Source organism: Salvia hispanica, chromosome 1, assembly GCF_029641045.1.
Source record: "Salvia hispanica isolate PSC_SH4W2 chromosome 1, Shi_PSC_v1, whole genome shotgun sequence".
In the NCBI taxonomy this organism is placed as follows: domain Eukaryota; kingdom Viridiplantae; phylum Streptophyta; class Magnoliopsida; order Lamiales; family Lamiaceae; genus Salvia; species Salvia hispanica.
Genome location: NC_142692.1, coordinates 47,716,543 through 47,743,038, shown reverse-complemented (window position 1 = coordinate 47,743,038; position 26,496 = coordinate 47,716,543). Strand labels below are relative to the sequence as shown.

Here is a 26,496-nt window from a genome sequence, read left to right as displayed (position 1 = left end):
AGCGGAGCCAAATTTTGCATTGGTTAAAAAGTCTCGCACCACAAATGTATATAGTGCTTACGTTGAAGCAAGCTTCACCTCTTCATTCCCACCTTCATCTCATCCATGGCGTTGCCTACTGCTTCTGCTACCTTGCCTCTAAGGCCTTCTTCTTTCACCTCCAATTCTAATTCCAAATGCACCACAAGTAGGATCAAAATTTCTGCGCAAATTTCAACCAATGGCTCCACATCTCTCGCCCAAACCTTTTCAGGTTCCCTCCCTCGCTCTCTCTCTCTGATTAACCAAAATAAATTAGTTGATTTTCGTTTTCTAGTTTAGGTAAATGGTGTAGTAAGTAACGTTTTAGCTTTACTTTGAATGATTTAACCTTAATCTCCATAATAGATAGTATCTAGAAATATGATTTAGATTACTGATAAATATCCTGAAAATCTCATCATGAAATATATTTGGACATGTATGAGAATAGAAATTTGAATGCTGAGGTACCTTGATAAGCTAGATTCCTGGCATCTCTCATAAATTGTAGGCCTACCTATTCTTATCTTCAATTCCCTTCACAAATTCATTTTTTAAGAGGAATAACATCTTAGGATATTTATACATGAGTAAAGAGCTAGAATCAGTTCATGTTTCTTTAATCATAGAATCTGAGATGATATTCTGTCTAAATTCTTGTTGGATTATGGTCATCAAGGACCTGTTATTGTCTATCGTGGTTATATCTGGAGTTCCTTGGATTCCGTCTCACCCATAAGTTTGACCAGTTACTGTCATCTACGAAGGTAGGTAGAGCCTCGTAAACAAAGTATTTATTGTATTTGTCCTCCATTGGCAAAATTGTTACAATCTAAGGTATTTGGTATGATTCTGTCCAAGATAAATTAGACAGGTCCTAAGTCCATGGAGACATTTTAATATTTCTGCAGATTGAATCGCAGGGAAGCCAGAGGCAGATGTCATAGTTATAGGAAGTGGTATTGGTGGACTGTGTTGTGGTGCACTCTTAGCTAGGTATGATCAAGATGTTTTGGTATTGGAAAGCCATGATTTACCCGGGGGTGCTGCACATTCATTTACAATCAAAGATTACAAGTTTGATTCTGGTCCTTCTCTATTCTCCGGTTTTCAATCAAGAGGTCCTCAGGCAAACCCTCTAGCTCAGGTATATTGAATTTTTTTCGCATTATTTTGTTTGTGTGAGTAATAAATAGAGGCCCCATAATTTACAAATATATACTTGCAGTCTCTAGAATGGTTAATGTTGTGTTGGCCATGAGGTCAGGTGTCTCATGGATTTGGTTAGCCTGTAAAGTTACACTCATACAACTCTAGTTGTTTATTATTGGATACTTTGAAGGTCCTCGATGCATTGGGTGAATCACCTCCCTGTGCAACCTATGACTCGTGGAAGGTATTCATACCCGAAGGTGAATTCCTGTCTCGCATTGGCCCAACTGAATTTTACAAGGTAAACATTTTTTTGCCATTTTTCGAAGCATTAGTTATCTCCCTTTCCTACTTTACTTTTTACTATCAAGAAACCTAAAAACTACTACATCAATATTGAGATAGAGATGAGAGAATAGCATGTTAAGACTTCCGCAAGCTCTGGAAGATACCATCTCCATGAAATATTGATATAAGAGATATTTCTATTTATTTATTTTTTGTTTTTGAGATAATATAAAAGCAATGATACCTTTCAGTTTCAGATATATTGCATGGCATCGTATAACTTCAGAATCATCCTGAGGTTAGGAAATCAGGAATCAAGGTTATAATGAAAACAAGTGACAAAGATGATAAAGAAAATGAGCTACACTAGAGAAAGTGATATGTATAACCACATCTTGTCTTTGATCTTAACAATGCTGACAAAATGATGTTCCCATGACAATACAAATCGTCAAAGTTCTGATGATAGAAATTTATATGTTCACTCTTGTATTATTTTTCAGGATCTACAAACATATGGTGGTCCAAATGCTGTACAAGAATGGAAAAAACTTCTTGTGAGTACAAGTTTTTTCCATTTATCTTTGATAAAATTTGGAAAGTCAACAGATGCTTACATTTATGTTATACTCCTAAGTTACCTGTGGTCCCTATGGATAACTCTATATTGTAGGATGCAATACTACCATTATCAGCAGCTGCCATGGCGCTTCCTCCATTAGCCATTCGAGGTGACTTAGGTGTTCTTTCAACTGCTGGTGCTAGATATGCCCCCTCCCTCTTCAAGTCTTTTCTTCAAATGGGACCTCAGGGAGCCCTAGGGGCTACAAAACTTGTCAGGCCATTTGTGGAGATACTTGACTCGTTGGAGCTAAAAGATCCCTTTGTACGAAACTGGGTGGATCTTCTTTCCTTTCTGCTAGCAGGAGTGAGATCTGACGGTGTACTATCTGCAGAGATGGTAACCTTCGTTTTCTAGCTTTCAAATGCATTTTGTTTTTTTAGCTTTCAAATGCATTCTTAAAAGACAGAGGTTCTCTAAATCTTCCTTCATCTGCTCTATGTTTAGTTGACTGGCTTTCCTGCATAACTTATTACATTGATTTTGAATAATATGTTGTTTACTGATATAAGATCTGTCAGTGATCTCTGATGCTGTATAGGGCTGCATTTATCTGGAACATACTTTGACTACTCTTCTTATGTTTTAAGAACAATCATTTTTCTTGAAACATCTCTTATATATGATGAAGTTTTTCTTGAACCATCTCTTATGTATAAGAATAAATCATTTTTCTTGAATATCTCTAATGTCTTATCATACCAGTGCTGCCCTTGTGCTGCCCTTTTTGTAGATATACATGTTTGCAGAATGGTACAAACCGGGCAGCTGCTTAGAGTATCCTATAGGAGGCAGTGGGGCTATTATTGATGCTCTCGTGCGAGGTCTAAAGAAATTTAATGGCCGCCTGTCTCTTAGAAGTCATGTGGAGAGTATTGTCGTTGAAGATGGCCGAGCAATCGGAGTGAAGCTAAGAGGTGGACAAGTGAGTAAAAGTCAGAAAAACAAAAGTGACTGTATATTTGATGAATAGATTCTCAAATGTGAATTCATGCATTAATTCAAAATGATTTCACTTGTTTAGTTTGTTCGCGCTAGAAAGGCTGTTGTGAGCAATGCATCTATGTGGGACACGCTGAATCTGTTGCCGAAGGAAGTCCTTCCACAAGCTTACCAGGAGAGGATCAAAGCAACCCCGCAATGTGAATCATTTATGCATCTACATTTGGGCTTTGACGCAGAGGTGAGTTTTGCTTGATCTCAATAAAATGTTAAAAAACTTTCTTGTGAAAATGTGATATACAATTGTTTTGGTTGTATACAATTACGATGATTGATTAGGGAATCAGCGACGACATAGGGATCCATCACATAGTCGTGAATGAATGGGAAAGAGGAGTTGATGCCGATCAGAATGTTGTTCTTATCTCGATACCTAGTATGCTAAGCCCCGATCTTGCACCCCCTGGGAAGCACTTATTGCATGCCTACACACCAGGAACTGAGCCTTTCGAGCGCTGGGAAGGTCTTGATCGCAAAAGTGACGAGTACAAGCAACTCAAAGCTGAAAGAAGCGAGGTAATAATGCTTTATGAAGTGTTGAAACATTGATATAACCTTTAATGAAGTGATAAAATGGTTGGTAAATATTGATATGCAATAACAGGTAATGTGGAAAGCTGTGGAGCGAGCTCTAGGGCCAAAATTCGACCGTGGCAAGTGCGAGGTTAAGTTGGTGGGGACTCCATTGACACACCAGAGGTTTCTGAGGCGGAATAGAGGGACATATGGTCCGGCTATAAAGGCCGGGAAGGCTTCGTTTCCCGGCCACTCAACTCCCATCTCACAACTTTTATGCTGTGGGGATTCTACTTTTCCGGGCATTGGCGTGCCTGCAGTTGCCGCTAGTGGTGCCATTGTTGCAAACTCACTAGTTTCAGTGTCTCAACACTCCCAGTTACTTGATGCTGTAGGATTGTAACATTCTTATTGCTTAATTAAATAATGATCGTTGTATTTATGTTTGGCTAAGATTACAAGTGAACCAAATAAATTCAATGTTGTACAGTTACTGGCGATTTTGCATTACTTCCTGATTCAGTGCAGTCATGGCATCAATATCAAACTTGGCCTTAATCTGTTGGATACCACAGGTGGGATTCCGTCAAGATATTTGTTGCCCCGAACACTCCCTTTCACCCTCAAGTACATTGATCTCGACACTAAAGTCTGGTGTTCGGGATGTTGCAGTGGCAGTCGGATATAAGCGTTTGATTTTTTGTGACTCCTAAATTGCTCATCATATTCAGTTGCCATATAGACTAGAGACCTGTATTTCCGACCACCACCGCGACATTCCAAATGCTGAAATTTTTTTGCAGAACATTTTATTCCCAAAATTGAAAAGATAGGTACTAAATGATGAGACATTTTCAAGTAAATACACCAAAAGATGCGACATTTTCGAACCCATGAACGCGAGAGAAATGAAATTTTTTATCAAACAATTGATTGAAATTGGATTGAATGGACACCATGGATGGAGATGGTACATGGCATCTATCTTCGCATTTCATGTATTGACAGCAAGTACTCATCCCTCCCCCAAAAATAGGAACCTTTAAAACGGCATAAGTTTTAATGCAAAATTGGTAAAACAAGAGAGATAGAAAGAAAACCGTGTTCGTGGAAAATAGATCTCGTCTCATTATAAAGAGAAATTTCCCGAAAGTTTAACCTTTTAGGAGACAGGAAGTATAATAAAATGTAGGAGTAAAATATTATTATGACCAAACTTCACATAAGTAAAAACTGGGTTGTCTTTACTGAGACTAAAAGCTGCAAATACAAACTATGGACTATGCAGTGAAACTGCCATTGAAATTCCTTAATCAAAAATATCTGAGAGTCAAATTTCAAAACGAATCAACATTTAAACCTCTCTTTACTTGTATGTAGTAAATACGTAAGGGATAAAATAAAAGACAAATTCTTCGGGAAAAAACAGAACCCAGCAGAGTTTGTAGAAACCAACAGTGCAATAATCAAACCACTTGATAGTTTTCAGCAGCGAGCAGCATTCTCTGAGCATACCTAGGAGGATTACCTCCTTTCAGAGGCAAGACATTAACCACCTGCAATGGATGAAATACGTAAGAAACAGCCACAAATATTTACTAGGATCATTACAGCTATAGCTATTCTCTTCCATGGAAAATACTCAGCAAGAGTTCTAAAAGATGTAGCGTGTGATGCACAGAGGACAGAAGAGAACCTGTAGATTACTGAAAGTTCTTGTAGAAGTGAAGCGCACAGAAATTGGGAAAAGATCTGATGTATCGATTGCAGGAATAACAAATTCCATAGATCCACTGCAGGCACAACATAAAAATAATAAACCAAATCAGAAACACAATAGAATCAGATTGAAAACTAAGCAGAAAAAATGCAGTGCCAATTAACCTGCGGTTGGAGTTATCGATCAGCAAAATAGACCATTCCAAAATTGATTTCCTGGCATCGTACCTGCAATTGATATTCCAAAATGCTCACTGCCTACTTGATATATTAATTGAGAATGAACATCAGAGTACAAGCCTTAGAATCAACAATGGTCTCAACAGTAAACAATAACCTGGCCACATGTGGACCCCATTTCTTTGGCTTGCTCATATCTCTATATAAACAATGACTGATCTTTAAATCAATTTGGATTTTATTTCCATCCAGTTTCTTATGCTCCACTTAACAACACTCAAACCAGCCTCACAAGCTAACAGTTTAACCTAGTCACGTTACAGTCATCAAAGGGACCAAGCACTCACAAACCCACATGACAAGGATGGATGTTGCATCATGCACAGTACAGTCATCACAAAATCCATGGACAGCAGCCTCATTTAATTAGTTACTAATAAGTTAATACCACAAGGCTGTCTAACATAGGGTACTTCAAGTCTGATTCTGGCTAGTTGTGTCTTGAGACGATCAAGTGGGCTTAGATAGCCCTATAAGTGGGTGTGGCTTGCATTAAACATCAGATAAGCTATAACAATGATTTTGTTTCAGGAGAAGAGTCGCACACTGAGGGGGCAATACATGGTGCAACATTCCACTAATCATTATGGACCTATCTTTGAGAGACTATCTTATTTGCTCAATCACTACATCATACAAGTGTATCTTAACTTCACAGATTAGAAAACTCTAGCTTCTGATCTAGTAGTCAACTTTTAGAGGTATCAAGTCATATTTTGAAAACAATACTAAACACAATGTATGGGAGATAGCTTTTAGATGTATCAGGGTTTCATAGGAGTAACTGAGAAACTCCAACCAATACTAAGTGATAGTAAAAGATACTTAATATCTCTAGTAAGCCTTTAGCAATGAAATGTCAGTAGTAAACAATAAGATGAAACCACACCTCCAATCCCCATCAATTTGTTGTACTCTTGGTGCCTCTCTAAGAGCTGGAAGAGGAATTGAGATCACAACATTTTGCAGATCAAAACTTGGAGCTTCATACTCTAAGTTCACATAGGTGTCATTGCCAGAAACAGAAGGCCAGCAGCTAACTGCAATGACAAAATTAAGAAGTAGACCATTTACAAGATGGCATATCTTTTTAATGTCTCAAATGACCATTTACAAAATTAAGTAGTACTTGGGTGACATAGAAGAAGAGCTTACTTGACAATGGCACAAGTGACTCATCTGCACTTTGCATTCTCCATCTCAACAAACTAACACCTTCATTGCCCTGGCCAGAAGGGAATGGGCGATTTGGGTCCTTAAGACCCAATATGCTCTCACCATTGTACAAATCTTTATTTATGTTGGGGTGGGTCTTAAATATAACTCCAGGATTATCACCTGTCTCGATCTGAATCAACATCAGAAAACAATAATCTCAATAGCATTCAACATGAAAAAGTCTTTCCAGATACAAGTGAACAACAATCAGGGCAGTAACAAGAACTGAGGTACCTGAACTTGGATGAATCCATCCTCCTGGTTAAGTATCTGGAGTGATAACATTCCTTGCAGATCAAAGTTTTCAATACCACCATCCCGTTTTAATGTTACATTAAGCTTTTCTTCAATACTTAATGTAACAGGGTCACTTGGCAGAGAAGCAGGTGCTTTGGACTGACCAGCACTTGGTCTCACATCTTCAACAATCACTTCACCTTCAGCCTTGAGAGATTCCAAAAACTGGTTGGTTCTTTGTGTTTTCCCAAGCTTCATGCCAAAATCTTTTGACGGAGCTGTAGCAGAGGATGGCAGACGACCTAATCATTGTAATTCGAAATAATTAATACAGCCTAAATTCAACAAATTTACCATTTAAAACAAATTTCAACTTTTACCAGTAACATAACTAACTACTGTAACATTTAGTTAAAAAGTAGTACTGTATAATAAAATAATTTTTCATATGTAATACTAGTATTTTTTTAACTCAATATAAAAACAAATGACCAACTTGTATCAATAGTGACACGTTGAACAAACATAACACTAACCAAGAAGATGAACTCAGAAAATGCATTTTAAAGTAGCTGAATCTTTCGCTGATTTGTCTCGATTAATTATTCCTATTAGCTTTATTCAAAGTTATATCATCTTCATAAAACTAGTTAGAGCATCCTGATGATACAGGTCAGTACTTCCAATACAGATTATCAAGTAGCTGCAACTTTTTTTAGAGGGTAAACCTTTCTGCTTAGAGAAGGAGTCCCCTTCGGTGATTATTCCAAAGCTAGAACCACCTCCAAAACCACCATTGTTGCTAGATATGTTAGTGTCACTGCCAAAGCCACTGTCCATTCTTCCAATACTTGATTGAAATGACATCATTCCTCCCTTGTCACCTCTATTCTTCTCAATCTATATTGAACATGTAATTAGTTAATCGATCCATGGTATATGAAAAATGACAAACAGAAATTGAGTAACAATGAGCATTTACCTTGCTTTTGTCAATTTCACTAGCCTTTTTTTTCATAATATCCTTGGTTTCATTGATTTTACTTTGGAGGACCAGCTTGTGTAGTTTCTCTTCATGACTTTCCATTTCACAATACTGCTTGACTTGTGCAACTGTGACATTTTCCTTGTGTCCCAGTGAGATAACTTCATCAAATGCAAAAAGAATCTCAAAAGCTGTCTTGCCAATGCCTTCCTCATCTAGGGAATAAGAGTATTCAGGCACCTGAGATGGTTAAACAATGGTACAGTTTACAATAATACCAAGAAGGTCAAAATTTTCTAAAAATAATTGATGTTAGATATGATAATGACTTCAAGTGATGAGGATTGAAGACTACACCTACAAAATTAAGACATATATGGAAGACCAAGTGGGATACAGAATATGAACATACAAGCAAACTCAGAATCTAAGATCAATAAATCCAAGCCAAATAAAGAAAGGTTACAAGTTTAGAAAGTAGTCTCAGTGTCTCCAAATCCTCAAGAATGTTACTCTGCTTATTTGTAACAAGAAGCAGATAGAGGGTCTCTATTGGCTGATAGACATAACGGACATTCTCAGTCTCAACATAAGTATGTTGTTTCCCTGTTCCCACCAATTTGGGGAAAGCTGCAAGATACCCCTCAATTCGTATACGAGACATGTCCACAAACTGTCTCGAGACAAGTGCTGTAAAAGATACAAAATCACATTGTTACATATGCCCATTGTTCTAATAAAAGGAATGAACATAAAAGTAGACAACATAGAAAATTCAGAGAACTTGCAAAACTAATCACATGTATAGAAAATAAACTGAATTGCTAAAAAAGCTGAGCAGCATAACTAAAAATCAAACGTGAACATATAAACATTAAAAAAGGCGTCTCATGAAAGTTCAACAGAAGGCACAAGGACCATAAAGAAGACATTATAAACAAATGTATGATAAGAAAAGGCAATGCATGGAAAACGCAGATAGGTTTGAAACAAAATGGACAGAACCAAATTACACAGACAGATGTAAAAAAAACTAGGCAAGACCACAAGAAGGTAAGTACAATAAAATAACCCATGATGTGCAGTCCAGATCAAGAAAACAAAATACTTAATAAATATCGATGTCCCTGTCAATCGATTCTGCAAACAGACAAATTAATTAGCATGCATGCCTAATCATATTCATGTTCGCCTAATCATTCTCGAACGCAATGTTCTAGCTTGAGGACAGGCTGAGATCATTACAATGCCAAAGAGATTTTTCTTGCATTCAGCACAGGCATGGAAAAATAGCTATAACAACTAAAAGCACTGACCAAAGATAGCATCCTCACATATCCAACTTACATATTCAAAATCAGGAGAAGTAATACATGGAAAGAAAAAAAAAGGTAAAGGCCTACCTTTGCCCGATTTACTTATGATAGAAGCCGCTAGTACAACCTGTACCGTATAGATAAACGTCAGGAACACAAATAAAGCAGATAAAAAGGAGAATCAAACAGAAAAATGTCATAGAAAACTCACCATCTTGTTTTCTCAATTCCACCACCGGACACTAATCAATATAAACGTGAAACAACAAGAGAAAATCCCCAACAACACCTACAAAATCACAATTGAGCCTTCAAATTCGCAAAAGTACCAAAATCAAGTGAATTTCAGGGAAAAATTGATAAATACACAGCACGCTAGCTACACAATCACAGGATCTAGAAGAAGATCCAGATCCGATGCGATGCAACGATCTATGTTTCAAATTCGTAGAATGTAGGGATACATGAAAGTTAAGATTTGTAGAAAAAATGGAATGTGGTTTCCGTGCGCAGATACCGCGGGATTAGATTGCAGCAAAAAGGAAACAGAAATCGGAGCAAGTTTCGAGCGGATCAACCGAGAAACACTCCAGATCAAAAGTTACGTTACCTGAAATTTCACCAAGATCCAGATCAAGCGAGTACACTGCAGAGTGCGATGAATGAATGAATTAATAGCTAAGCGAGGGGTATATGTGGTTAGTTTGGTTTCGACAACTCACCCTTTGAAAAATTACTCTTATGCAAATCGCACCCTTTGAATTGTTGGTCATAGGAACTAATTCACGCTTCCATAATAATAGAGTCATTTTATCATTTTAGCTACGTTCCATATTAATGGAGTCATTTTCCTTTTTAGTAAAAGCCAACACATTTTTCAACTTATACTTTAATCTCTCTTACTTTATTCTCTCTTCATCTCTCTATCATTTTCCACTTTTCTCTCCCTTTACTTAACTAACCTAATACAATTTTTCTTAATCTCCATATCGAAAAGAAATGTCTCTATTACTATGGAACGGAAGGAATATACTATTACAACTATCTCACATCCGTGTTAAAACTGAAATCACTTTATAAGTCTCATGGGTCATCTTCCTATCACCAATTGGTTATAGGATGGAACCATGAATTTCTATCGAAAATTAAATTTAAATTATCATAATAATAACTAAATTTGATTTAATACGTGAAAAAAATATAGATGATTATAGCAACACTTTTTACAATTGTTCAATCATGAAAATTTTCGGTGTGTTATTTGTCTGAATTTATTTATGGAAACATACATGTGAAAAAACTAACGTCATGTATTAAACGATTGTTGTAGCTAATGTTTTGTCCATTTAGTATTTTATGAGTGTTATATCAGTAGTATATAATTTTTCTCAAATATGAGATTATGTGACAATTGAAAAATATCGATATAATCGATTATTTTGACAAATTACGGGATTGACGAAAAATTGACCAGTAGTCTTTCCTTCAATTTGCTCAATTAGAAAAATGAAAAATAACCAGGCCAAAAATATCCGTGTAAAACCAAGAAAAAATAAATAAATAAATAAATAAATAAATAAGACATCAAATTACATACATATCGAAATAATAATATAGTACTACTTTGTGAACCGAGAAAATATATCATGTAGTACATGCATTGGATAACTAAATAAAATGTTTTAAATATATTTTCAAAAGTTCAGAAATTCTTTCTTCTCGCTTTTTAAAAAAGATTGTGTTAGAGTTTTGATGCAATTGTAATATTGGAGTATTCATTTTATTTAAAATAAATCATATTTAATACTCTCTTCATTTTTTATTAAATGTTTTATATTTTCATTTTAGATGAACCTTAAATTCTGTGATCTCATTTCGCTTACATTTTTATTCAAAATTTAATATATAAAAGCACGATCCATTTCTATTAATTTTTTCCACCCAATTTTTTTTTACATTTCTTAAAATCAGTGACGTATGGATGAGCAAAATAAGCGAATATCCAATCCAAACCAAATCGAAACTTAAAATATTCAGTTTAGTTTTTCGGTTCGGCCAAGTTCGGTTTAAACTTTTGGCAAATATGGATTTTCGGTTTAGTTTGGATCGGAAAAAAAAAAACTGAATTTCTATTTAATACTATTATATAACATTATACCTTATATACAAACTAAATATTGTAAGCAAGCTTCATTTACTGTCTGGAAGAGCATTACTTTTGAATTGATTTTATAAAAATTAAAACAAAGTAAGAATCAAAGAATTAAATGAGAAAAAACTAATTATATGGATAAAATCACGCAAAAAGAAAAGTTCTAGAGACTTGATTTCATTACCTTTAGTTTATTGATATATCTCTAATTAGAGCGGTTATGATAACTTATTAAGTGTAGTTAAAAAGACATATATGTGCTCGAATTAGTGCATAGCCTATGCGCCGCACAATCTCAACATATCGCTAGATGACTCTCGGGTCTCTCGGCATTACCTCAGCAAACTGATGGGCGTCTTTTGATCTTTGCAGCATAGCAGGCTGTTGGGCGTCATGCATGCTGCTCTACCGCAGGACAACTCAATGTCGGTTAGTTTCCAAACGGTTCTTTATGCATTTCTTCTTAATTTTCAAGTCTATTTGCTATCAAAACTCAATAAACACGTAAAACAATTAAAAAATAAATAATGTGTACTGATATACCATAATTCATATGTAATAGAACAAAACTGGTCAAGTGTAATAGGCCCTAAAAGCATGTAAGTTCCGTTAGATTAATCCTAATCTATGTATAATGTGAATTGTACTAATTTTATGATTTGATTTCGTCTTATGATTCTTGTCTATGGTGTTTTGTTACGTTGAAATATAGATAAGATGCTTAAGAATTAGCAAGTGTTTCATAGACTCTTGAACTAAATGATGCATGTAGAGTTTTAGAAGTCAAATTAGAACTTACTTTGTCTTTGTGTTTGTAAGAGTTACTATATAATGATATGAATTGAATTTTAGTGTCCAGGCACATTATATTCAACAATTAAACGAAAAATAATTTTCAACTCCCACATTTATAGTGGCGAAGCCACATGAGCTCCGGCCTCCGGGGGCATGGACCCCCACCGGTTTAAGTATAGTACAATTACATATGCTTGGCTGAGATAGTTGCATATTTTGCCGCTTAATATGATGTGTTTGAATCCCCATTTGTTTCGAATTCTTGCATATATTGTGGTTTTTAGTTTCAGAAAGCTCCTTTTATTTGCTTCCTATATGTTTGTTTTAGTTTCATCGTGTAGTAATTTGAATGGAATTTAATAATACTAATAAATAAACTTTTAGATTAGTAAATCTGTATATAAATCATATTCCCTCCGTTGAAAAATGATCTTATTTTGCCATTTTTTAGTGTCCACAAAAAATAATCTTATTTCAAAGATATAAATTCTCTCGTTCTTTACCTGCTTTTCTCATTTTCTTTCTTACTTTTCTTCTATATCTCATAATTTACTCACTTTTCCTTTTCCTCTCGGTCCCATAAAGATTGTTCAATTTTTTCATTTCCGTCTATCCCACAAAATTTGTCTCATTTCACTTTTACCATTTTTGGTAGTGGACCTCATATTTCACTAACTCATTTTTACTCATATTGTATAATAAAACTAATATATAAAAATAAGACTTACATTCCACTAACTTTTTCAACTCACTTTTCATTACATTTCTTAAAACCCGTGTCTGGTCAAAGTGAGACAATCTTTGTGGGACGGAGGGAGTACTTTACAAATTTATCGTTAAAACTCGTGTCGTCCGCAAATAAGACTATTTAATTTTGAAGTTATCTTATGCAATATATTTTTCACAATATAATATTTAATCCTTTTATTTTTCCAGTGAATTTCATCTTGAAATTCTATAATGAAAAAATATTTTGGAAAGAGAGCGAAATAGTTTGTACTACTAGTATGATTTAGAGTTATGGATAGATGGAAAAAAAATTTCGCGTATTATCCATCTTTCTCATAGCTTTTGGCGATGACAACATCAAAAATACCTTACAATCATGAATTGTAAGTTGGGCCCCAAACATTAAAATCCTGGCTTCGCTGCCGCATAAGCTTAATTTCTAACCATAGTACAATTTCATTCTTTGGCAATATTCATATCCAAAGCTAGGATGATAGGAACGATGCTTGTATTTTCATGATTATTTAAATATGTAGTATCTACTTTTGCTCTGTATGAATTTCAACTCAATTATCTTTAAAAAATATTAAACTTTCTTGTAAGAACTAGATAATCATTACCTTCTTGTCGGTCGGGATGTCAATCGGGCCAGTTCACCGGGTTTCAAGCCAATCCTATTCGGGTTACGAGTCAATCGGGTGCGGACTAATCGGGCTGTGATTTTTCCGAATTATAAAAGTACAACCCTAACCCTAAAAGCCCGGGTTTCAGGCTAGCCCAACGGGCTAACCGGGATGCTACCGATAAAATTAACATGCGCTCAATCCAATAAATAATGGTGAAAATTAGTTATATTTATAAAATGTAAAATATTTAATTATGATAAATTTGAGATATAGGCTTAAACTCAAACATTAACATGATCAAATACTAATATTTGAGATTTATGCAAAATAAAACATATACATCAAGAAATTTTAAAGCATGTTTTAGAAATTTAAATATATTTTTTAGTGAATTTGAAGTTTCTAATTTATATATCTATTATTATGTTAATAAAAATTTAATACATAATTTATATATTTAAGATCAAAAATTGAAAGTTATCTTTTTAGTAATTTATATCATAAAATAACCAATGAAGTGTCGAATTAGAGTCAAACAAATAGAACAAGAGAAATTTTATTGGATTTTCGGGCCAGCCCATCGGGTTTTCGGGTCTAGCCCTAACGGGTTGCGGGTTAATCGTGTGCGGATTATTGGACTGTAATTTTATCGGGAGCTAAAAATTTTCAGCCTTAATCCTATAAATTTAGCAGGCTATTCGGGCTGGCCCACATACTGCGGGCTACATTGATATACCGTACCTTCTTGTAGTTCGGCACATGTAACAACTGCATTTGAACTTGTACTATTGCAAGATAGTTGTAATTTGATGGACATTTATTTAAACTTGAGTGGTCATTTAAAAATCAAATCACGAGTCCTAAAATTACACACCAATATTATACTCACATTTACTTTTTTTATAACATACTTTGCCCCATTTTATTGAGTGAGTATTCGATTTCATTTCTAACTTTTGCCTATTTTTGTATTAATTCAAATATTTAAAATTTTACAAAAAATAATTTAAAGTGAATTGTTTTATTCAAAAGTTTAAACTCCTAAGCTGATTATTCTAAAATTTTAATTGAAACTAGTATCACCCACGTGCGTTGCACGATCTATTTTCTTTTATTTAAACTTATTTTATACTGTAAAATGATTTTATAAATTCATAAAAATATTATTGTATGAAATCTGAAATTATAAATATATAAAATAAAAAACAATTATTAAAAAATATAAAATCAACAAAGAAAAAAAAATAACACACAAATATATTGATTGGTGATTTTGGCAAAAATATACATACATATTATGAGCTATTATGTTGTATGCTAATAGAACTGTGTAAAGAGGAATTGCAAAAGTCTTACCATTATCATAATCTTCTCTGATAACAAGACCACCAAAATCTTCCATACAATCCTCCTCTTCAAGTTGCTCATTATCCCTCAACATATTCTATTACTGGTTCCTGCAATATCGATCAAATGGGCACTGTGAGTAACGAATCAAACAATAGAACTGGAGCAAATTTGTTGATGCAGAACCTCCCGGCAGTTACAAAAATATTATGCACCTAACCTCCCACTCGCTCCACTAATATTTACTATACTACAATTAAGTCAACAAAAAAATAGTTATATTTAAATAATACTAATATCGGTTTTAAAAAGGCATTTCCCCAAATACCCTCAAAACTCCCCTTTTATATATTGTATAGATATACTCTATTAAGTTCAACTAACATAAATATCACACCATTCAATGGCAACATACAATATATTTGATAATTATTTAAAGTCCACAACAAATTGTTTATATATAGATATTTCTTTATGCGTTTTTATTTTGTTAGACCATCTCCAACCATACATCAAAACTCATTTTTAGTGTAGATAATTTCTCCAATCGTATACCAAATTCAAACTAATTTTTGGATTTTTTTTTAATGGAATAACACCAAGTATGGTGTTTACTCTAAAATTTTGTTAGACAAATACTCAAAAATGGTGTAAACTTAAATATGGTGTAAATGGTTGGAGTAAAACTATTTTTTTGTGTGACGTATACTCAAAAATAGATTTGAGTTTGGCGTAAATGGTTGGAGATGACCTTAGTATGGAAGTATAAGTGTATCTAAAGTACTAGCCATTTGTACTATGTTTCGATATATTTCTTAACACAACCATGAGCCAGATATTATATGGATGCTTAAAGGTAGTCTTCTCTATTATGAACACATCACCTAATTGGTCTGATACGAAGCTGTCATATGGGAATGTGATAAATTACTACTACTACAGAGGCTTGGTGGGTAGTTGCTCGAATTCGTTGTTCAAACAATATGTTAGCACATATTCTAGTCGTAACTCCTTTATGTTTCCCTCTTTTTTATGTTTTAATCTTTTATCTCGGATTGTATAGTTAAATATTTTTAATTGTTCCCTCAAATTTTTTTGTTGTTAGAAAAATATTCAGTTAAAATCAATACAAATATTTGAAAATTTTCAAAATTTTAATTTGAAATGAACCAAAATTTAAACGAAAACTTAAATTTCGATTTAATTTGAATTGGATAATTAAACACTTGATCACCGGTAATTCTATGGGGCTTTGGATCTATATTCAATTTTGGATCTCTATAATAAATGGATCCTAAACACTTTTAATCACTGTATAAGTATTCACTTTGAAGTTTAAAATTTGTAAATGAAACAATATCTGATTAATTTCATTTCGATACAGTTCAAAATTTAAAAATGCATTGCTGAATCTATACTATTATTAAAAGCTGAGTTTTTTTTGGGGGAAATCAAAGGGAAATTCCCCCTGTTTTCAAATTTGCGATATTGGGGGAATTTTGCAAATGTCATCCGCCAACTCACACTTCCAAGCTTTGACCAATAGTTAAAATGACCCCACCACCTTCATGCATTAAAACCATCAGATAATAGCATCATTTTTAATTGTAAAGCTTACTAAACATCACATCATCTATATATATACAAATACATTTTGTATGCATACGAAACACATAGCATAACAAGGTTTTCCCACCTAAATAAAACGTAGGTTTTGCCTCCAAAAGAAAATGTGGGTTTTCCCTCCCAAAAATAATGTGGGTTTTTCCCCCTCCAAAATGGAGGGGTTTTTTGGAGCTAAAAAAGGGGGGAAATCTGTTCATTCTAGAGCAAAAAAAAATTGAAATTTGAAATTTAAAACCCAAGATTATTTAGAAAGTTGTTCTATAAATATCAGTTGCAACAACACACATTCATAAATTACAGGTTCTTCTCTCTCTCTCTACGATTTACTTTCATATCTTTCTTCATCTTTATATTTTTTTTATTTCAATATTTTATTGCTTATCTTGACCATTTATATTTTGCAGATATTTAAGGTATGTAAATTTTATCTAATATTTTTCTTTTTTTACATAAGTTACAGGTTCTTCTCTCTCTACGTTTACTTTCATATCTTTCTTCATCTTCATCTTTATATTTTTTTTATTTTAATATTTTGTTGCTTATCTTGACCATTTATATTTTGCAGATATTTTAAGGTATGTGAATATTATTTAACATTTTTCTTTTTTTACATAGGTTAACTCTTTAAACCACAATAGCATTAACTTCTATTAATACTCACCATTGTTTGTCCTATTAAATCTAATATCTCACAACATCTTCTGGGTTTTTGCAGATATTAACAAGCATTGAATATCAAAAGAAGAGTAAATTAGAGAATGATAAGAGAAGTACAGATCCAACAGAGAAAAAGCATAAAACCAAGAACAGATGAAGGCACTAACGAAATCAGCATAGGCCATGGCTTGCCGGAGCTGTCCAACCATTTATATAGAGGAAGTGAAACTGAATAGCTGAAAAAAGAGGGATATAGAGATGAAAGGAGTGAGAGATAGAGAGGGGTGAAAGGAGCAGAGGAGAGAGAGTAATTTCCTAGTGAGTAGTAATATTTTTTTATCATTTTGTACATTTGAGTGTCAGATGCACTTCTTTTTGTTTTTAGTAGTAATATATTTTTTTTTATCATTTTGTACGTTTGAGTGTCAGATGCACTTCTTCTTCTTTTTTTATATATATTTTGTGTAAGATGATTAGTCCAAAGACAACGAAGGGAAGAGAAAAAATGACGAAGAGGTTTTTCTCTTCCATTGTTTCGATTAATAGGCAATAAATGTATACACATTGTGGAGCAATAATTGCACAGAAAATAGAATGGAATGCATTTCATTTTCCATAAAATATGAGTTTGTAATATAATAGAGTACTATATAATTATAAAGGATTAAATATCTTAGTTTTCAACTGTAAAATGGATTTTGAGTTTTATTTCTCTATTTATTTGTATTAATTCTCATAAGTCCATTAAATATATATTCTAATCAAATAATTTCAAATAGTATTAAATGGAGTACATTTTTTTACAGATCAATAAATCAACTTATCTAAAATAAACATCTACAATGTCATTTTTTTCTTTTATTGAACATTACTCTATGTAAATGATTATATATTTTTATTGATCAATAAATCAATGCCATTTCTTTCTTTTGTCTTAATATAATATATTTTCTTTTATTTTAATATACTTTAAGACATAAAATAGAATCCTCTATTTCTTCACCATTGGTTTCGTACAGTATATTGCAAGAAAGAGAGAGAATGAGAGATACAATTAGAAATAGGTGGCACAAAGAGTTGAGATTAAGTTTAGTAGCCATATGATTATTGTGAAGCAATAGATTTTAAACTTCATTAATTAAGAGCAATGATATATATATATATATATATAGGTGTGTGATCAAATACTAACTAATTTACAGTAATAACTAATAACTAATATCAATGTTGTATGTTAAAAATATCAACACATAGACATAAATTTATCAATCTTCTTGTGCTGATAAACTTATGTCTTTGTGTTGATATTTTTAATACACAGAATTGAAAGTTATTAGTTATTACTGTAAATTAGTTAGCGCACTAGCGCAACCCTATATATATATATATTGTCATAATTTGTAATTGCAAGTTCCAATGTACTTCATTGGTGGACAATATTGATGACCAACTCGACACTTTATATAAATGCTAATATTATATATGTATGCTCATATATATCTCGAGAGAGAGAAAGTAGAACAAGGATGTGGAGGTGAGATTAAAATAATCAGAGGGGGTCAGAGGGGTTGGAAATTTAGTACTATTTCTTATTACTCTACAATTTAATTATGTTTTTGATATATTATTTTCTCTTCCTACTTAATCTATTTTTTTTGATAGATTTTATTTTATATCTTTCTTATTCCAAAAATATTTCCACCAAAATTTACAGTTGTACTGCTTATAAAAGGTAGGAGATTTTTTAGGGATTTAAATATCCCAAAATTCTAATTCATCAAATGATTTCCACCATGCAAATTTATTTTGTTTCATTTTACTTTGTAAAAGATGAAAAGACTGAAAAGATTGAAAACCTTCATTTCTACATTGAGGATTGTGCAAAGAGTGCAAGTTGCTTCATTTTTTTTTTTAATTGAGTAGACTGCAGTATTAAAAGTAAGTTACTTCAGATGCAGTTTTTTAAAGTCAAATTCAGCCATTAATAATTAATGCATTTAACAGGTTACATAAGTTAAAATTCTATACTTTTGTAAAGTAAATAAATTTTTTAAAAAAATTCAGCAATTAATAATTAATGCAGTATAATATTAATAGGTACTACTAATATATACAATTTTTGTCCAACCTAATGAGCTCATTTTATAGGATTTAAACTTGAAACAAGTAGCATTAATTCATAGCTATCGTATTGATACCACCATAGAAATATGATATGATGTGATGTGATGTGATGTGTCCCACCAACATTATTTTGCTAAATGAAAATACAAAAGGGACCCATCTCTAGCTAAAGCATACATGATTGCCCCACTATAATATATTTTATGAAAATTTTACACACCCACATATAATATGCATTACCATATATTCACTAATTCACTCACATATATATGGCCAATGATGGATTGGCTCAATCTATTCATTTGCATTTTATTTCTCACCATTATATATTTATTTTGATTAATTTTTTATGATAATAATATTACGTGAAATATTTATTATTGCATGATAAAAATTGATATTTTTATGTAATTTTATTTTGTGTGTGAAGTTAAGAGAGTAAAATAAAAGAGAAAGAATAAAATAGAGATAAGAGTGTTTCCATTTTTAGTGTTGTCTACTCAATTAATGCCATATTCCTAATAGCAAATCACACGTATATTAATAATGCATATTTAAAAAAGTTTTATCTATTCTCAATGCATTTTCCTATTCCCAATTCATATTGCAAAGGCTATAATGACAAATGATGGATTGGCTCAATGCATGTTTGCATTTTATTTCTCACCATTATATATATTTATTTTTATTAATTTTTATAATAATAATAGTAATGTTACATGAAATATTTATTATTGCATAATTAAAGTTAATAGAATATTATTATTAAGAAAGTGAATGAGAAAATTGTATACTCAAAACTTCAGCTTCAAAATCCTATTCATACATGTGCCTTACGAAATAATATTTCACCATTATACACATGCCATCCTAACCACGGAATTGAAAGAAGCAATAGTCCGATAATATTTTGAAAAAAGGAGTAACAAATTAATAACGGAGTCAGTTTGGTGAAGAAAAGGATTGCACAACCGGAGGTAGAATCAATGAGAATATTTATAGTACTTAGGTGTGTATAAATCACACTTTTAATTTTACATGTTTCACATGCTTCTTTATTCTGAGTTCTGGTGAAGAGATTAATTATATTATATGATGTGAACCTAATATGATTATATGTTGTTTGTTATTAATGATAGAATATGATTTGGCTGCGTGGGACTGGTGCAATGGATATATTTATAAACTATATTGGAATTCTTTGGTGGAATATGATGTGAGGAAATGGATATGTTTTTTATTTGAGATTAAAGTACATGAATCATATGATTAAAGAGGATATGTGATGGTCTTGCCCTGGATCTGATATTACAGAGAGACCTACGGGTCAAATACAGAGGGACCTTCCGGTCAAATACAGAAGGACCTATATGTCCAATTATAGAGGGGCCTATGAGTCCAATTACAGAGGGACCTTCGGGTCATAGAAGAATCCCGAACAGATACCAGGCTTGATATGTAACAGAATAATAAAAAGGAATAGAGAGACATATGCATATGTATATTTTATTTATATTGCTTCTGGATATATGTGTTGGTTAAAGAATATGTTTTGTGTGTGATGTGAGATTAAACGTGGAATTTAGATACATAAGCAAATGAATAACATATAGATTTATGAGAGTGTCTCAGTGCAGTCCAAAAATGTTTTATAATGTTTATCTGATAAGTTTTGGCTTTTATATTATAGTATTTGAGTGTTCTTATATTTGATTTGTGATTATTTTATTTTAAGTCACATTTGTTTATTTTAAATCCATACGTCAAATGGATTGGGATGTTACAATATGTATAAGAGAACCCAAGATAATAAATTATAATATTTTAAGATATGCTCAATATTCAACCAATCAACTATACTTTTTATTTATTTATCAGTGACTATGCAACCACACCATTATATATTGATAAAAAAACATAATGAACTAAAGTTGTATAAAATAAACAAATAAAAAATATAAATTACGGTAATTGAAATATGCAATTGAAAATACACAATTGGTGCTTAAAAAGATGGAAATTAACCAACTAATCAATTGGGAAAAAAAATGAGCTACAAATTTAAAATGTACGATAATATACGTATAATATACACACTACAATAGTATATATTAATTATTTTAATGTAATTAATTATTAGGAATTTAAATGATTTGATATTTTTGTCGAATATAAAGATGGATTGAAATATCATTTCTTCAACATAACCTTAGTTAAAATCTTCAGTTATCAAAATCAATCACATTGTTATCCCAACATGAATAAACTTTAAAATATGGTGCAAGTTTAGTGACTTCAATTTTCTCTAATTACGTCTTAATAAAGTTAAAGTCGTACTCTATGTGTAGCGAATTTATAGCAAATTTGAAACAATTTAAATCAAGTCAAATGGTATATAGCAATACGTAAAGAATGCGACTTTGCTTTGAATAATAAAAATCAATTCAAATTTTATATTAAAATACTAAAATTCATCTTTCTTATAATATTATAATCATGTTAATTGGCTATACATACGAACCAATATCCTTTATTTTTGTGGAATAAAAATCAATTTCAATAGTACTATATATAATGATATCAAAATTTAGAGTTATTAATAATACTTTATTATATATTCATTCAATTAATAAAATAGTATATCGCGCTGTGATTGAAAATATGGCAATTTAGAGTTAAAACCAAAATCGTAATCGGCGGTTACGGTTCTAAACCGAAATGGTGAGAATTTATCCGAACCGAAACCGTCAATTTTTGAACCGTGGTTCGGTTCCGGTTCAAAAAATTTCGAACCAAAACTGTGCCGGAACCGCCGGTTCTGGATGGTTCCAAACCGGAACCGCGAAAAACCGCCGAAAAAACCGTGAAATCAAGTCGGAACCGCAAAAAAACCGGCGGAAAACTGCCGGTTCGGAACTGAAACTAAAACCGACGGTTTTTGGAACCGGAACCGTAACCGCGAAATATAATATCACATCCTCGCGGTTTGGTTCCGGTTCAATAATTTCCAAAACCGAAACCGGCGATTCCGAACCGTGGGCACCTCTAACGGGTGGACTATATAACAATTCAATACTATAAAATAGTAGTACTAAAGTTCACATATATTAATGATATTATATACTTATTTGATTACTACAAATATCATCAGATACGCTTCGCGCCGGAATTGAAGTGCAAATTCACTTATCACATGAATGTCATTTGATGAACAATTCTATGCGATTTGTGCACAACACTCCATAGATTTAGTAGTCCATGAGGCTAGGGTGTAGTACCGACTCAGTAACATATCGTTCACTAAGTGATCGAAGTTAACTCCATTCCCAAAGGGTTTAGTAATCCGCAGGGCTAGGTTGTAATACCGACTTAGTAACATAGTTTACAATTTAACAAAATTGTGTAATGTACTTTTTGCTATGCAATATTCTATATGAAATACAAAATATTAACTATATAGATCTAAAATATTAAATAGAGTTAAGAACATGTGATATTTTAGCAATGTTTGATCGTAATGTTCCAAAATTTAAAATTTATGAAATTCAAATCACTTTATTAGATATTGTTCCATATTTTTTTTATCGATGTTTGATTAGAGAGTTTAAGATATAAAAATAATGGGCAATTAAAATTATGAGATTGTTACAATCACAACAGTAAACTAAATTAATATTAATATGATATATTTAGTATAAATAATTGATTTGTTGCTAAGTGTATTTTATAAAGAAACATAGGAAATATTAATTATATATCTTTAAAATGTGAAATAGATGATTTAAGAATACAAGAATTCTTTTACCGAGATTCGACTATAACGTTCCAAATATTAAAGAAATTGAAATTTTGGAAATTAAAGAAACAATAGCAAAAAAAAAATTGATGCTTAGGACTATAAGTACTATATGTAGTAATTATTTTTCATTTAATTCCTTTCCCAAGATTTCAGTTTTTCAATTCGTTTGAACTTAGTTGTTAGAATTTTTTTTCATGCAAGGTTTTATATTTTCTTTTTTTTTTCTTTTGCCTTTAATGGCATTCTAGGAGTATATAATTATGCATTCATCTATTTAATCGGTAAAAGTTGTACTCCACTAGAATACAAACGTTATCATGAGAAAAGATAGCAAGTGATACTCAAATTAATTGTATCTATAATTTATACAAAGTTTATAGATGAATTACTTATATTTTATTAATATCATTTTGTAATACTCTTACAATATCATGATTGCTATGTATCTGTAATTGTATAAAAAATATTATCCCTTTTTTATTTTTTTAAAATATGAATTTTAAAATGACACAGATTTTTATAATATTTTATTAATCATTTATTGAAAATAAATTTTTCAGGTTAAAAGAGATTCTAATAATTTATTCTACAACTTTTAAAAGAGACTCTTCATGAAATAAGGGAAAGTTATCTTATAACTATAAATATGATGTGTTCATTTTTTTTAATATTAAAATACACTTCACTGATTGTTAATTGACTAGGAGATAAAATAATTATAATCTGCCAAAAGTATTTTTATGCATTAAAACCATTGGTAAATAGTGTATAGCATTGGTAAATAGTGCCGCTCTCACTGTGCACATTTTATGGAGTATTCTATTTTTTAGGTTATTGTTTATATGTTTGTTTTACTATAAATAAAAGCGGGCTTAAATTCAATGGAGATGGACCGAATATATTAGGCTTAAATATTACATGTAATTGATTATTAAATTAATTGGTCATATATTAACTATTGAAAATTGAACTTGATTAAGTTAATGGTAAATTATTAATAGTGTTGTTGGGTTAATGTGTAGTTTAATAAATATGTAGGTAAGATTGAAAAATTAAAATCAGTTGATGAAAATGTGTTTTAATCTTTTTTATGTTAATAATCAATGGTTTATTTATATTAGACATGTTAATGGCTCAGTGTACATATTTGCCTTTTATTTAGGTTTTGTGCAAAGCTTCTTAAAGAATTGATGTAACTTTTGAGCCTTTTTACTATTATCTTTGACTGATTGTGAATCAGTCAATAAATTAAGCTTTTGTTTTGTACAATTTACCTTTTGCATCATATATATATAAAAGAATTAAAAATAATAAATTATGATATTTTAAGATATGCTTAATATTCATCCAACTCAACTATACCTTTTTTGTTGATTTATCAATGACTATCCAACCACACTATTATATATTTATTTTTATTAATTTTTTTATAATAATATTATAACATGAAATATTATACATTGCATAATAAAAATTGATAAAAAACAAAATAGATGATAGACTAAAGTTGTATAAAATAAACAAATAAACAACATAAATTACAGTAATTGAAATATGAAATACATAATTGGTGCTCAAAACATAAGATGAAAATTAGTAATAGTAATTTTGAGAATCGGAGAATATGTTACTCTCATCACCATTCATAGTGAACAACAAAGAAGACTGCAACCAAAGAAGAAGGATTATATGAGAGAAAAAGATGATATTTTTTATGATAAAAAAAATATAGCAAATGCGGTCTCTACTTATAGAGGATGAAAAATTGTAAATTTTGGTATAGTTTTTATAATTACTTAATATAGTAGATAAAAGATATATAATTTTTTTAAAAAAATATTTATAAACCAATGAGATTGTGTCATTTGATTTACTTATTGACCATTGGTTTATGGAGTAGTATCTTATTAATCACCACAATAAAACTCATTCAAGTTTTGTATGTGTATTATGCAATGTATAATGGTGCTTTATTCAATGACAATCTATCAAGTCATGCATCTTACATAAATTTATATAATACATTCTAAAAGATGTATACAATATACTCAAAAAAATTCATGAATCTGAGCGGGAAAATAAAAATTCTTACAACTTGACATTTATACATGTATGAATATAGATATAGATGTATAGATTACATCGGCTCTTGGTTTATCATTTTTCGATAAAATATGGATATTTAGTTGATATAATTGATAAGTATATTTTAACAATATACATTTAAAGTAATTATTTATAATTTTAATCTTTCCACGTAAAGAAATGTCCATAATAGTATAATATTTTAGAATTACAGTGATAATTATAATTTTAAGCTTTTTTTTTACAATGGACAATTTAATTTTTGCATCATATATGTATAAAAGAACCAAAATAATAAATTATTATATTTTAAGATATACTCAATATTCAATCAACTCAACTATACCTTTTTTTTATGATTGATTTATCTGTGATTATCCAACCACACAATTATATACTTATTTTTATAATAATATTATTAGATGAAATATTTATTATTGCATACTAAAAATTGATAAAAAAAACACAACAAATGATAGACTAAAGTTGTATAAAATAAACAAATAAACAACATAAATTACAGTAATTGAAATATGAAATTGAAAAATACACAATTGGTGCTCAAAATATAAGATGGAAATTAGTAATAGTAGTAATTTTGAGAATCATATAATATATTACTCTCACCACCATTCATAGTGAAAACAAAGAAGACTACAACCAAAGAAGAGGGATTATATGAGAAGAAAAGATGATATTTTTCTATAATAAAATAAATATATCAAATGCGGTCTATATTTATAGAGGATGAAAAATTAAAAATTTTGGTATAATTTATATAATTACTTAATATAATAGATAAAAGATATATAAATTTTAAAAAAAATATATTTATCAACCTATGAGATTGTGCCATTTGGTACATTGATTTATTGATTGATAATCACATCAATAACACTCATTCACGTTTTGTATGTGCATTATACAAAGTATAATGGTGCTTTATCTATATGATGCATATTCCAAAAAAATTCTCTATTCTCAATGCATTCTCATATTCCCAATTCACACTGTAGAGGCTATAACGGTTATTCCTATTCCACTATCATAAATTGCTAATTCAACTTTTCCTTTCATTTGTGCAAAGAAAGAATCGTACAACATACTGATATATGGATTATATAAAATTTTGTTATCAATTTGGAAGAAAATATTTTTTTATGTCATTAATCAATAGTGTATTTTTATCTCATATTTTAAAAAACCATACAAAGATTGACTCATAGTATACATTTGCACT

General features: G+C 31.2%; 2 protein-coding genes across 2 annotated transcripts; one reads left to right on the top strand and one right to left on the bottom strand.

The window, feature by feature from the left end:
- Positions 1–25: 25 nt before the first annotated feature.
- LOC125218796 (FAD/NAD(P)-binding oxidoreductase family protein) lies at positions 26–4,094 on the top strand. Its single transcript, XM_048120569.2, has 9 exons — positions 26–253; positions 945–1,168; positions 1,364–1,474; positions 1,965–2,018; positions 2,135–2,422; positions 2,817–3,008; positions 3,108–3,266; positions 3,365–3,601; positions 3,690–4,094. Exons 1-9 carry the CDS (start codon positions 106–108, stop codon positions 4,002–4,004), a joined length of 1,728 nt encoding a protein of 575 aa, XP_047976526.1. The 5' UTR covers positions 26–105; the 3' UTR covers positions 4,005–4,094.
- A 785-nt stretch (positions 4,095–4,879) lies between these two features.
- Positions 4,880–10,058, bottom strand: LOC125222833 (coatomer subunit delta-2-like). Its single transcript, XM_048125671.2, has 12 exons — positions 9,927–10,058; positions 9,528–9,605; positions 9,404–9,443; positions 8,467–8,690; positions 7,998–8,240; positions 7,744–7,915; positions 7,013–7,317; positions 6,716–6,908; positions 6,450–6,600; positions 5,486–5,548; positions 5,298–5,394; positions 4,880–5,157 (listed from the first exon to the last, which is right to left on the bottom strand). Exons 2-12 carry the CDS (start codon positions 9,528–9,530, stop codon positions 5,068–5,070), a joined length of 1,581 nt encoding a protein of 526 aa, XP_047981628.1. The 5' UTR covers positions 9,531–9,605; positions 9,927–10,058; the 3' UTR covers positions 4,880–5,067.
- Positions 10,059–26,496: the final 16,438 nt, after the last annotated feature.